This window comes from Pezoporus wallicus, unplaced genomic scaffold, assembly GCF_028554395.1.
Source record: "Pezoporus wallicus isolate ANWC-B61680 ecotype Strahan unplaced genomic scaffold, APGP_CSIRO_Pwel_v1 contig_1181, whole genome shotgun sequence".
In the NCBI taxonomy this organism is placed as follows: Eukaryota; Metazoa; Chordata; class Aves; order Psittaciformes; family Psittacidae; genus Pezoporus; species Pezoporus wallicus.
In genome coordinates this window covers 3,742,384-3,756,930 of record NW_026641428.1, presented here as the reverse complement: position 1 = coordinate 3,756,930, position 14,547 = coordinate 3,742,384, and the positions used below count along the sequence as shown (strand labels likewise).

At 38.7% G+C, this 14,547-nt stretch overlaps 1 protein-coding gene across 5 annotated transcripts in view; it reads right to left on the bottom strand.

Moving 5' to 3' along the window:
- CERS6 (ceramide synthase 6) overlaps positions 1 to 14,547 on the bottom strand; it is a 120,391-nt gene that overhangs the window by 81,632 nt on the left and 24,212 nt on the right. For all 5 annotated transcript variants that reach the window (XM_057423794.1, XM_057423795.1, XM_057423798.1 and 2 more), the window contains 2 exons: positions 3,551 to 3,656; positions 775 to 905 (listed from right to left, as the gene is read on the bottom strand). In XM_057423794.1, the coding sequence (XP_057279777.1) occupies positions 775 to 905; positions 3,551 to 3,656 (237 nt within the window). The remainder of the gene's footprint in view (positions 1 to 774; positions 906 to 3,550; positions 3,657 to 14,547) is intronic.

The window sequence follows — 14,547 nt, the reverse complement described above, 5'->3', positions numbered from 1 at the left end:
GCAAGATTTTGTGAATGCTCCTTCCCTGGCAGTATTACAGGCCAGGCTGGACAGAGCCTTGGGTGACATGGTCTAGTGTTAGGCATCCCTGACCACAGCGGGGGGGTTGGAATTAGATGGTCCTTTCCAACCCTAACCATTCTGTGATTCTATACTCAGCTGGCATGAAAACATAACTTAAATACTAAAACCAATGGAGTCTAATTAGAAAAATGACCTTTACGTAGATAACCAGCTTGTAGAGCAGCTGGGTGCTGGGAAAGATTCCTCAGAAGAAAACACTGGCAGCTGAAACTTCCTAGAAAGCATAGGAGCATTTAGCTTCTCCGAGTTCAGTGCACCCGAAAAAATGGGCTAGTAAAGGGGACAAGCCTAGGATGAGAACAAACAAACATAGGGTTTACTAACCGAATTGACTTTTATCTTTGCTCCTCCATCTCAGATCTTTGTCAGGTTGTATACCTAAAGGTGGTGCTGTGCAGATAGATTCCAACCCTAGCACCAAGCAATTTGTCTTAAAAGATCAGGCTGGCATCCTGACAGTATAGAATCACAACCACCTGATTTTTGACAGCTTTTCAACATTGAAAGTACATGAAAAGTACAATGTGACTCCTTCAGAAGAAAGGAGATTGTTTTTCTCATTCAAGAAGTTAGATTCTATCCGTTTGTATCATTTTCTACCCATCTACAAAAATACCCATGAAGAACAAAGGAGCAAACTGATGAGGACACAAGCTCAACAAGACCCAAGAAGAGAAAGAGCATCCTTACATGCTCTCACAGAACTTCGTAAGAGTGCTGGGCTTTTCCTGGTTGCGTCTTTGTCGAAACCAACGTTGAATGCTGCGTACATCCCAGTCCAGCTGCTTGGAGAGGCCCTCCAGCCTCTTCTCATCTGGATGCTACAGAACAGAGAAGGATAAACATTATGTCTTTACCCAACTGAAGTGAACCACTGTAATTGCCCCTTGATGTCTTACAAGCTGCCTGTTGGACACATGGATACAAAGAAATAAAATTACTTTCACAGAAATTTCTGCTTACAGATCCACATCAAAATAAGCTTACAGTGACTATTATTAATCTAGAAGGACATATGCTATAATATTGCAGGAGGTTATTACTATTAAGAAACTTAAGGAGGACAACGGCACAAAATCTTGCTTGAAACTAGGAAAATGATGAGAAGTAGTGATTGAATGCCATGAATTTCTCAGACAGTGGGGCTTTGAAACATCACCCTACCCCGCCGCAGGACACATGCTATGGCCTGCATCCCCTTGCATCAGGATCTTTGTCCTATAGATTGTTGCAGTAATGAAGATTATTTGACAGACATGGAAAGAAGATATATTCCATGTTTGTACATGTTCACATTAAAAAATATGAGGTCATTAAACAAAGTAGCAAATTCAAAAGGAAAATCACCTTGACAACAGGGAGAAATGATTTTTTTTTCCTGTAAAATTTGCTACACACAATTATTCTCCAAAGCAGCAAATGTGGAGCTCTCATTTTGTTAGAGTGGCTGTAAACCAGTGCAGATGTAAGGCAAAAGGCTATAGTTTGAACAGTATATGGAGAGGAGCAGTACAGGCCACACTTCCAATCACTCAGCAATTCTACGCATACAGTACTGCATGGGGACTATTTATCTATTTTCTCCTGATCACATTATTTTTTTAAGGAAACAGAAGAAGCTTTTGGACAATCCGTTTTCTGGAGTTTCAGCTTTATTTCTGCAAGCCAGTTACATACATTGAATGAGATACAAGAGCTGCCATTATAAAGACTTTTTTGAATGTTCCAAGAGGTAAAACAGCAAAGCTTTTGTCAGGCTGAAGATTCATCTATCGGCTTCCAGGAAAAGACAGGAAAGAAAGGAAATGGAAGGGAAAGGATGACAGAAGGGTAAAATATTTGTCATCCATCTCAGAAAAAAAAAAAAAAAAATGGTTTTCTTATCAACCCAAAGTAGCCACTATTTTATCAATGGAAGGTTAGGAAAAACCATTCTCTGTAACTTTAGAAAAATCTAGTCAGAGTTTGACTAGAGAGACCTGTTGCACGTGACTCAAAAAAAGACAGCTAGGTAAATCAGATGGTTTCCTTGAGAGCACCTACCAAACAGCCCTACCAAAACCTCACAGGAAAGCAGATACGTTCTTTGCGAGCGCTTTGCACTTGTCTCCATGCACTGGGTGCTGGGAACTGTGTGCCGGCTCCTAACATGACTCTCAGACTTTCACTTCACACACCCAGGCCCTGTGTTGGACTAGCAGATTCTGCAAGGAAAAATAAATTTAAATAAATAAATAAATAAATCCCATTTGTTCTTCCCTTAGCTGAGTCTGGGCCAGAGCACATGTGCTGCAGCTTTTAGAAACAAGGTTATGTGTGACTCCCTCCCTGAAAACAGGACATAAACCACAAGTGCCACAGTGATCTCAGAATAGGGTAGGAGACATGAGCAAGACAGATCCACAGCATATTTCACTGTTCCTGACACTGAACCCAACTTTGCCTAAGACTTTAATACTCTCTGAAGTTTAGGCTGATGCCTTTGCCATGGTGTGCTTAGCTTTAGCCTGAAGCCGAGGTGGCACTGGGAAGTTCCTGAAGAACTTCATCCTCCTGGCCTCCACAGGCCTTCCTGCTACAAAATGACCACTGACCACTGGGGTTTTCAGTGTTCCTACTGATCACTCATCTCATCACTGTTCACTGCTATGGAAAAGGTCAGGATGCTGCAGAAGCATGGACAGAGTTTTAGTTGAGATGTCATACAGTGAGAGTTGCAGAGACAGAGATAGCAGCAGCAGACAAACACTTGTACTGTGCAAAAAGGTAAAAGGTTTGCAAGCTTCAAAACATTATTTTTTCAGGTTCCCCACCACTTTTCTACCACCCCCTCTCTCCAAATTTCAAAGGACATTCATCACAACATAAACAGCTAGGACACCAGCAAGCCACCATCATCCTGTGCTCAGGCACCTTCCCTAGAAGGAACAGCTTTGAAATTTCATGGAAAACAGTAAGGCAAATCTTACTGACTCACAATTCTCTTTCTTTTACTTAAGGGAGAAAAAAAACAACAACAACAAAAAAAAAACAACCAAACCAAACCAAAAACCCCAAAAAAAAAAAACCCACAAAAAATAAACCAACAAAAAAACACCCCAAAAAACAACACCCCAAAACCACTCAAAACCAAAACCACACAAAGCCATCGAAAAACCCAGAATGTTTTTTTTGGGTTTTTTTTTTTTTTTAGTTTTTAAAAGATAAACAGCAAAACAAAGTAGGTGGCCATATGGCACCTACACAGTATAACAACTCTGTTTTGTTTAAAAGCTTACAGGAAACATCACAAAGGGATGCACAACTGTTCCAACTGGCATACAATAACAACCTTGACATTTCCATGGTCAGCTTTTAGCTGTAAAAATGCATCACTACATTTAGCAGTTAGCTTTGTTTTATTCAGCTATGGTTTATAGTGCTGTATCCCATTTTATAAGGTTAATATTACAATTAAATACTCCACCTTTGTAATAGCTGTGAAAACTTTTTCCAGAATAGCATTAGGTTGAGCTTTCTGTGGTCCGTTGGCTTGGACTTTAAGGCCTAAGGCACATGGTTTAGCAATGAACCTGTGAAAAACAGAAGAATGAAAAAAGGAAATAAGCTAAATCCTTCAGTTATTTACTCCATTACTGTTATCAATCAATTATGTGCAGTAAACACCCAAATATTATAACTCCCCCAACAAAAACAATACTTAGCCTTACAGCTCAGAAGTAGGCTCATAGACAGAATTTCATTGCAAAGTAACATCACTTTGAAGGATGAAAGAAACTCTGCGGAGCACATGAAACACAGGATTTTCTTTCATGTTGTAAAAGAGAAAAGACAGAACAAAAGCATGAGACAAATGCCTCCTAGAGAAGCACCAACTAATCAAAAGAGCAGGGCAGCTTGCAGAGATGAAGAGCATGTAATATTCTCCATACAGAGCCTTTTTCATAAATTGGTTTCCAGAGTAGCTACTGCCTCGGGACTCCTTTTGCACAGTGGAAATTCAAACCAAGTCCTTAAAGGCAGTAAGCACTTAAGCTTCCCAGTCAATACAATTTTCTAAACGATAAAGTTTAAACGGTGTTGAGCCATGCCTCAAAGTCTTTGCTCTTCCTCCAAACTCTTCTGCTAAAATATGAAGCTGTCACAGATCCAAACACTCATCCATAAATTCATCCAGTTTATAAACTGGGTGTCTCTGGTACATTTTAAGCACTGTTTCAAGCTACAACTGCCGTTTCTGCTACATTTAAGACAGCACACTTGATTAAAGAGAATTAAGCCCTATGCAATGTCACAGTGGTTACAGCAAAAGCATTTGGTAAAGAAAAATGGATGATGCCAGACCACCTTGTTTTTCCAAGAAAGAATTCTTGGTACACTGATACTATTCCCACATGAAAGCCAGTTCTAAAGCCTGAAATAATTTTTGGTGACTATTTGCAAGGTGAGTGGGAAGTCATATATCCAGACACATGCAGTGTATCAGTAAGCTTGTTATTTGATCCTTGTATGTTACAAGAGAAAAAAAAAAACACCACAAAACAACTTATTACTTATTTTTTTGCAGTCTGGATTGGCAGTAGATTGCAACTGTACTGCTAGCTCCATAGCATCAACCTAACCAATGGCACTGCACAAGGTATAAATTCACCACTTTAGGGTTAAGAGCTTTGGCGATACCAGTTTCACTGAGGAACGTGAGAAGAAAGCAGTCCAGTTTTCTGCTCAAGAAACAGAAGCATATAAACTCTGTACATGTTATATGTACATACACTGTAATCTAGCCACACTGGAAATTTGAGTGTACAAGGTGACAAAAGAAGCAAGAATTGTGTTGTCTGGTTCAACATGGACATAACCATACTGGTCATTGCTGTTAGGTGATAACCAAAACGTAGCTGAAGAAGCTAAGAAAATGCTCATGGGGTTTGATTTCAGAAATTTAGTTTTTAATTCTAAGAAGTTGTAAAACACTTCTACTCATGTAACAGAGGGGCTGAGATTCTTAGCATCTATGTCGATGTTTTGTACCAGAAAGCCAAAAACCACTCAAAAGTTCCAGTCTTCACTACTGAAGAAATTAAATTTCCTGAAGAAAAAGCAATAGAGCCAAAAAGCGGAGCCTAAGTCAGACTTTAAAGGGGATGTCAAACAGTGTTCAAGTTAATTTTACAAAGCCTTATAGGAAACACTCTAAAAGTAGAGACAGGGCAGAGGAGTGCTGTAGGTAGAGCAAATAAAAGAAATTAAAGACAACTTTATCAGCTTCAGGCATTCAAGGAAGAACCCAAGCTCAGCCTTAACCACCACCAGCAAGATCAAGAAACATTCGCTAAATAGACACAAAATAAAACTTGTTTCACATGGATTTTCTGAGCACTTGCAAAGTCAGTCTCCTCTGAAGTAAGACTTGATTTGGGAATTTTGTCTGTTTATAGGGTATGGGTTTTTTTGTTTGGTTGGTTGTGGGTTTTGGGGTTTTCTGGGTTTTTATGTGGTGTTTTTTTTTTTGTTTGGTTTTAAATGCCTGTATCTTTCAACTGCTGTTTTGTTTTTCTCCTTCTGCCAAGCAAAGGAATGACAGAGCCATGCTATAGCTCCAATAGAAAGGCAGTTCCCTAAACATGCCAATTGAAAAGAAGAAAAGAAAGAAAAGAAAAGAGAAAAGAAAAGAAAAGAAAAGAAAAGAAAAGAAAAGAAAAGAAAAGAAAAGAAAAGAAAAGAAAAGAAAAGAAAAGAAAAGAAAAGAAAAGAAAAGAAAAGAAAAGAAAAGAAAAGAAAAGAAAAGAAAAATAATTTGGTAAAATCAAAATCAGATTAAAACGTCCAAGTTAGAAAAATTCCACAAGGAGCAATTCCAACAAGCTTCATGCTGAGCTGATCTTCATTTAAATCTAAGCAAATCAGCTAAGTCTGCTTAAACGCCATTCTTAAAATGACATGCATCACTAATGAACAGCCTAGATAAATCCAGGACAAAGCACAGTGTTTGCCTAGATTTTAAAAACAGAAGAAAATTTTTATATTGATATTATACTCATTACCTAAAACAAAACACATTTTCTGCTTCTGGTATTTATTTAACAACAATATAATTACTTATTTTTTCTTCCTCTGCTGCTTATGCTTTTCACATGCACTGGAGGAATGGGCATATGTCCACAAGGACAACAAAGCACAGTAAGTACATGTATAGGGAATGCAGCTGCAATACACAGGATGATCTTGGCCAGTTACGTCAGGGAGGAAAGGACAGGGAAAGCTTAAAAAAGCCCACAAAGGTCTGATATGCTTTTGTGATATGCTACTGATATGCTTTTGTGGTCCTTCTCCACATCTGAAAAAAAGCTTTAAAAAGAATTCCCTCAGGTGATTGTTAATTCCTATTAGGACATTCAAGGAAAATAAAGCAATTTCAACAGAAACCTTTTATATGCCTGCAATACTGAGCAGGTCTGACCACCAACTCAGGTGTGCAAAAGCCAAGTCCACATGATTGCCTTTGGTGGAACTGGTAAAATTTAAGAGATATTTTTTACTTTTCATACAAAAACTTAATAAATTCAAGCCATATTTTGCAATATAAAAATTGGTTTTCAAGGTTAAAATATAACTTTAAAATAGAATTCAATCAATAGGATCGCAAATGTCGCACCAGGTGTCATAAAAAGCATAATTAACATAATTCTCACTAACAGTTTTCCATAATAATTTAAACAGATTCATAAGTAAACAAAGCAGAATTAATGCTTGATACATGTACAAACTATGAGCATTTTGCCAAATGTTGCACTTCTTAAAAGCGCTATTCATTTTTTCCATTTCTGCTAATGCTGTGCAATTCAGTTCCCTAAGCAGTCTTACTGAAACCCACGGGACTATTTATTGCATAAGGTACTGCAATTAAGAGGGAATAACAATTGTGAAAGAGTAAAGTGAGCAAAATTGAGTATATTGCCAGCTTTTCTCTTTAAAACATGTAAATCTGAACAAAGCCACACTAGTATTTATTTTTTTCAGTGGATTCCAATACAGCTGAACTGAAAGCTGATATTCAATTACACAGAAATTAAGGACAAGCACATTCTGCTGAATGCAGCCCCATCTATTCTGGATCTAGAAACGAAAGACTAACATAAACAAGGGAATTAAACTCAGAATTCAAGAACCTTTTTAAAGGCAGCTTCTTCATTCACAGTCTAAAGCCACATTTAAAAACAAAACCAATCCAAAAAGCCCACAGCCAGCCAGTTCAGGCAACGTAGGTTACTGCAGAGCATTGGAGTGGGAAGCACTCTGTCTCTGCAGGCCCATAAATACTGCCCCCTTTGCCTGCAGACAAACATCTCTGAGTGTTCCATGCCCCTGAAGGCAGGTGCTAGTTTGCATTCTGGATTTTGTCTGTTTTTTCTCAAATCCATTATTTACAACAGCAACAGCTTGACCTTACACTCCACCTCAAACTCAGAGGTCAGCTTCTCCTCTAAAAAGGGGTCAAGAAACCCTTTACAAAATGATCCCCCAACTCGCCTACAGCATTAAAAGAAGTACTATTTCACCAGAAGTATGCAAATTTGTTCACAAACGAGCACCATTTTGGGTTTCTCACTTGTCCTTTAACAAACGCCAACTAGACAAAGACAGTGGCTATTACAACAGATGGCAGGCAGAAAAAGAATTTAAAAAAAAAAAAACAAAACCCAAACCCACAAAAGAAAACCAACAACCAAAAAAAACCCAAGCTGTACCAAAACCCACCACCAGCACCATCACAACAATAAAAGAAGGAAATTAAAAATTGCTGTGGTGGAGGAAGGTATTAAGTGATCACAGCAGATGCTGTGCTGCATAGACTGAGAGGAGGATACCCCATGGCCATCAGCCCTGGCAAAAACAAAACCCTAAACCTGCAGACTCTTCAGAAGCCATTCCCAATACCCCACGCTAAATGTCTAATTCCTCACATTCATAAAATTACAGCTTAAAAATATGCTGGCTCCACTTCCTGGGAACTCCACACCCTGTGAAAGTTTCTCTTTAGAAATATGAATAGGTCAGATCTGCCATAAGCACGAACCATTGTGGGCACATAACTGCAGTATCACTGATAAAATAACCTTCAATGAAAGAGCAAGGAAAATGCCCCCTCTAACTCACAGAGCACTTTCTGTTCTCCTTTAATGGCTATTTGAACCTCACTAATTAATTACCATGTAACCTTTTACTTTACTGCTTTTCATCTTGACAAACTGCATAATTTTGATCCTGGAATTAACTAGAAATGGCAGTGTTGACCCTCAATAATACTTGGAGGCTGATGTTTATTAGCACTAGCAAATTCTGCGTTAAACAAACATTTTTTCAAAGTATCGCATTAAGGAGGAAGAGATAATTTTTGCATCTTTTTAATTTTGGTCAGAAACTAATACATAGCAACTCCTTAGTCATCTGGGGCACTGGAAATATGGGCACTCTTACGTCACACGAATGCGGCATTTCCATACCAGCAAGTCATCTCCCATTTCTGAGCTGACCACAGTGGATGCCCTTTAGCAAATCCATGCCTGAATTTCCCAGCAGCTCTGCAGATGCTCAACCACCACAGAGCCCACTACAGGTAAATAGGAATTACAGGGTTTTTAAGAGCTTAAAAGGTCTGCAAGAATTAAGGTTTTCCAAACAGGGCCAAAAAAAACCAACCACAAGACCATTAAGCTAACAGGGCCGATGAATATTTGATTCATGTAGTTAAATATGCCCTTTTTTTTGTTCTTCCATGTAAGGGGAGATATAAAGAAAATACTCAATGGTCTGTTCTAAACTTTCAATTTCAAAACTATCAGTCTTAAAATAACTGACAATGTTAGCTGGCAAGTGCTACACGTTAACCAGTTCAAAGCAGGTTTGGATTCCTTCCCATGCCCTTTGAAGTGATAAAATTATACTACTTTGCAATGCTTATTTGTCAAATGTTTCTGCTTTATTTAGAAACTCACTTCATTTCACCAACATTCCTTCTAGAACTAGAGAGCAAGAATCCAGAAACTGAAAATCATAAACCTTTCCCCACTTTTACTGAGGTAAGTAAGTAAAGGGAAAAAGAGAAATTAACTCCCCAAAACAACACACCAAACCCCACAACTACCTCCCCTCTCTCAAACTGAAACTACACAAGCTGGTAAGAAAGTGCCTCAGGAATGGGAAACAATAGACTGAATGAACAAAAATCTGTTATAAATTCCCCACCACCACTGCAGGAGGAGAACAACTTATTATCTGATCCTTGACTTTCCTACACTGTCCTCATTTAATCCGCAATAAAAGCTACTGAACTCATGTCTGATTATTTTTACAAAAGGATAAGGACAAGATTATCCATTCAAGGTAACCTAAATCAAAACAAGGTTCTTTAACTTAGATGAAAAAGAGTGTTTAAAACCGGCATACCTAAAGTAAATCACCACCATGAGAGACAGAGATGCAAGAAGTCTTACGCAGCCCCACACCCAGGAATAATGGCCAACAAAATAAGCTTAGATTTATTTTTTGTTTAATTTATGGATTTCTTCTGTCAGATTTAACACACTGCCCTGCCATTCACATGCAATATATTTTAAATGTTGCTGCATATCAAGAAGGCTTCTGAAATCTCTTAATTTTATAAAGTAAAACTTTCAAACTACATTCACTGAGACAAGTACCCTGTCAGCACCTTGACCTTAAACATCTCCTGAGGTTTGCAAGCAAACACTAAATTCATTTCAGTTTCTACCTTGTTACTGTCATTTCTTAGTTTTGCATCAACCTTCTTGTTTCTCTTGAGTCTTGTTACAGCAATGACTTTTTCTGTCTAGGTGTAACACATTTTAATGGCTAACAGGTTGTGTAAAATCTTCTCCCCACAAATTAGAAAACCATTTTTCCTTTACGTGTTTCAAGCACAGAAAGCTTCTTCCCCCCCCCCCCCCCTTAAACAACTGTATTTTGCAGACAAATTCAATATGGAAGCCCACTCACAAATTTTCAAGAGAGAAAAGCTAAGCTAGTGCATATTTCACACATTTTAAAACATGTTTGTTGATCACAGCTTGAACCCTTTTGTCTTTCATTTTTATCAAAAGTAGGTCATATCATGGAGCAACAAAGAGGACTAACGCCTTCTTAGTACAGCCTAAAACTTAAGAATCCCATACATCCCCTAACCAACAATCTATTTTCCAGGAAGATAAATCAGTCTTGCAAAAAGCATCTGCATAAAATCACCCTGGAGACTGCTCCTACATGATTTGTGCTAACAGATTAAAAATTTCATGAAGCCATCAGGCAGAACCCTGGCTACAAAGTCCCCATAAGCACAGAGAATACGCATTTTTGCTTTAGCTTTTCATGTCCACAAAGACATTTGAGTTAAATGCTTGCCAATGCACAATGAGAGTTTGAATTTTCCCTTCTTGTGCTGGGGATACATCTACATCGAGAAATTTAAGCAAACTATGGTGAATGTGAAGTGTAGGGAGCATCTGAGTCATCTCCAAGCATAAAGAACTCTAGTTTGAGCTAAGTGGTATACTTTGATTACATACATACAGCATCTTTATCAACCTGGTAAAAAAAATCTCAGCTGGACACAAGCATAGTGAAGTGATGCTTGCATTAATGATTACTCATGTTGTTAACATGAGCCAACTGCAAGCTCAATAACAAAACAAAGACAAACCCATAAAAACCCCACAAAACCCACCAAAACCAACAAAAGCAAGCAAGCTATTCCTGCAAATTAAATGTGCCTGCCAAATCTCACTGTTTCCTATCAGTATATTTACAAATACCAGGAAATGCAGTTATATCCAGCACAAATCCTTCTCTGTGCTAAAGAGATACCCAAATCTCTTTTGAAGAGTTTGGCTCCCTTTTTGAAAGACTGATGCAGAACAAATTTTCCCAGCTCATCTACTTCATGGTCTCTAAACAGAGATTGTTCCAGGGATTTATGATTACAATTGTCTAACTTGTTGGACATTGCTTGCTGGTTTTAAACAGAAACAATCTAAATTTGCTCTAGCTACAAGGATGACTGAAAGCAGAAGAGGCTTGTTTCTAAGCAGATGCTCAACAGATTTACTGCTATGGCACACAAAAACAGTTGCTGAATTTGTTTTTGTTATCTTTGTATAGCTGACCTACTTAATTCAGAAGTTACTTGTACCACTAATTTTTTTTTTTTTAAAGGTAGAAAAATCTTAATAGTCCTAGGAAAAATTCAGTAGATAGCTAGGGTAGTCACTCCAGTATACCTATCCCAGCATTGATTTTGACTTTATGTTTTCCAACACCTTCTGCTACAGAAGGCCCACCAGGATACAATGTCTGAAGCACAGGCAGGGGTCTTTACCATGTTAACCTGATCCAATAGCTATACACGAAACTTAACTTCACCAAAATTTTGTAGGTCAAATAGGTCACAACTCTGACAGTGAAACCTTTTCAAAGGTAAGAAGCTGCCTGTATAAGCAAGAGGCCTAGCACACGATTCAGTAAGTCAGCAAGAACCTTTTGCTGAGGAGCAGCACAAGCACTGCCTCAGAGGGCACTGTACAGGAGAGCTCAAATGTGACCCTTTCAAGGGGACCTATTACCAACCCTCTCAAAATGACTTCAGAAAAGCACGTATCTGCTCCTGAGATGTCCAATACTTCTCCTGCTGTTAAAGAAATGAATTTGTAGGCTTAAATTAACAGTTTAAACTAACAATAGTGTGTGACCTTAAGCTAAGGTAGTAAAATACAGCAAGCTGCTCTTAATTACTGACACATAGGGAATAAGGAATGTCTGGCTGACAGGGAAAGGAACATCATGAGACTGGTAACAACTAAGGCAGCAGGAAGTAAAACCAAGGATGCTAACCTTCAAGATAAGGGAGACTGGAACAGAACAAAAGCAAGGACATACCAACTACTAACTTTGCACTACCTTGTGAGCATGTGCAAGCACTGAGATTATTATGTAAACATGGTGAGGAAGACTATCAGTGACCACCAGAGACCCCTACTCAGCAAGAAAATACATGCGTAATTAGAATGCAAGTATTATAATTAGTTCCTGGAAATCTCATGAATATGTAAATAATTTCCTGGGGAAAAAAACAACCACTAAATATGCATGAGTATGCCAAATATATAGCTGCTACCGGCAAGTAACGGGTGTGCTCACCTTTGCAAAACTATTCACATGTGCACCCAGTGCTGCAAATAAAGAATGACTGCTTCCTAAAACTCCAAATCGAGTCTTAGAGTTTCTCCAGCCGACTTTTGCAATAGCAAATTGGCCATTATTTTCACCCCAGCATCATTATCCCATGCCTCCCACCAAATTATACAAACTAAGCACTATACTGTGGAACCCATGTTTCTAAAACTAAAAAGCTAACCAGCTTGCAAGAATATTCAGCGTTCTGAATTAGTGACCTTTTCTCTTTCTTTGGCTCAAACTATTAGACAGCATTTACACTCACTGGAGGGGGAGAAAAGATTGCTGGAAAAATCAATGCTTTGGGGTTTGGGGGAGGTTGTATTATTTTTTTGTTGCTGGCTATTTTTTTTGAGTGTGTGGTTTTGGGTTTTCTTCGTTGTTGCTAGGTTTTGTGTTGTTCTCCCCCAAGGCTTTGGAAGCTTCTTGTCAATGTTTTGACCTGAGAAACCTTCCCAACAAGCAAACATGTTTTTGACCTCATCATTCTACAAAGTTTCATTAAAAGACTTTGAAAAAAACAACCCAAAACCCAGCCCACACATTGATCACCAATGTCCGGCTACTTCCTAAACACGGAGCTGGGAAACTATTTGAAACCCTCCCTAACAAATGGTATTGCTCATCCCTCATAATAAAAATCAAAGTACATGTCAAAGTGGGAGTAGAAAAAGTCATCTACTACAACACTTGGACCTCAGGGAATGTGTCTGGCAGCAGCCTGCAGTGCTGCTGAGGGCTGGTGGCACTAATGGTGTAGAATGAGAAACTGTTCACCTAAGGCAATGGAACGTAACCCAATACTTTACTGAGCGAAGGTATTTGCTGGGAACTAGCATGGGCAGCATCCTAGAGATCAGTGGTGGCAGAAGCAGATGCATCACTACACATGGGCTCTGTTGGGCTTGCTCCATCGGCCAGGCACCCCTCTGGAATACCAGTCCCTAATACTCAAGTACTGCCACAGACCCTGTAATGCTCCAGTGCCACTCCCATGCATTTTTCTGCCTTTCAATATGAAATATGCTTTCCTTTAATATATTAAAGATGGATATAAAAAGCAGGCTAAAGAACAGCACTACAGCTGTAACACTTCATGCAATAGCAGTACTGACATGTACACATAAAAACTGTATAAAACTGTCCTATCTCTGCTTGGAAGAGCATGCTTCACCTTCAAAAAGGTTTTAGTAATTTTTCAGCTGGGAAACAAAGCACCCTATAAATTCAGCATATTGTAGTAGCAAAACAGCATTCAGCATCAATGTCATGTAAGTGAAAAAAGATTTTATACAGATCAGTTTGGAGATGATTTGGTCACAGTAATCTGCTTGGGGACAATAGGGGACTCAAGGGCTTTCATCCAAGAGTACTTTCATGTAATAGAAAGTTCCACTTTACTTAACAGTTTGTGAAAGGTAGGTGTGATCAAAAAAAGATTTAGTAGCTGTATTTCAGCTTGCAGGTATACCACTTAGTGCAGTGCTAACACACACCATTTTAAGTAAATAAAACAAATTATCCTCATCACTCAACAGCAGTATTATTAAATGCTTTGTCCTACAGAGTTACTCTTAAGGAACTTGACTGATATGACTGACTCACACCATTCAATTACTGTAAAACTTTTTTTTGCAGCTGGATTTCTCCAAAATTCCTATTGTCCTGCTTTTTTTTTTAATTTTGACTGAAGATACATATCTACAAGTTACACCTCCCCATTGCGCAAGGTCAAAACTTCTACCTTTTTCCTGAGATTTTGCTTCAATCACAAACCCCACAACCAGTAACATCTGTTTGGCTTGAGCTACCTTTGCACACCTAGCAGCCCCTATCACAGGCTGCCAGGCAGACTCCACTGATCATAGCCCCAGTTCACATATTCTGCTAAACACCGTTGTCTCACTGTAAACCTATTTAATCCTTTCTCTCGCAAGTGGAAAGATTAGGAAGGAGTTTATCTCAAGCTGCAGGTTAGTTCATAACAGGACTGACTGGAGCACAGGGTGTTCAGCCACCAGTATGGTAATACCCCAGTGCAGAATCTACCAGCAGCACTCCAGCTGTTTCTCCACTTAGTAAATTACTACAAAAATGGGCACAAACAAAGCCAGCAGCTTGCAAACAGCAGCAGCCATGTTTTCCAAACATGGAAGCTATTTATTTATTTATTCATTAAATATATGCATGCATAAAGTTAGAAGTATTTCAGTTTCT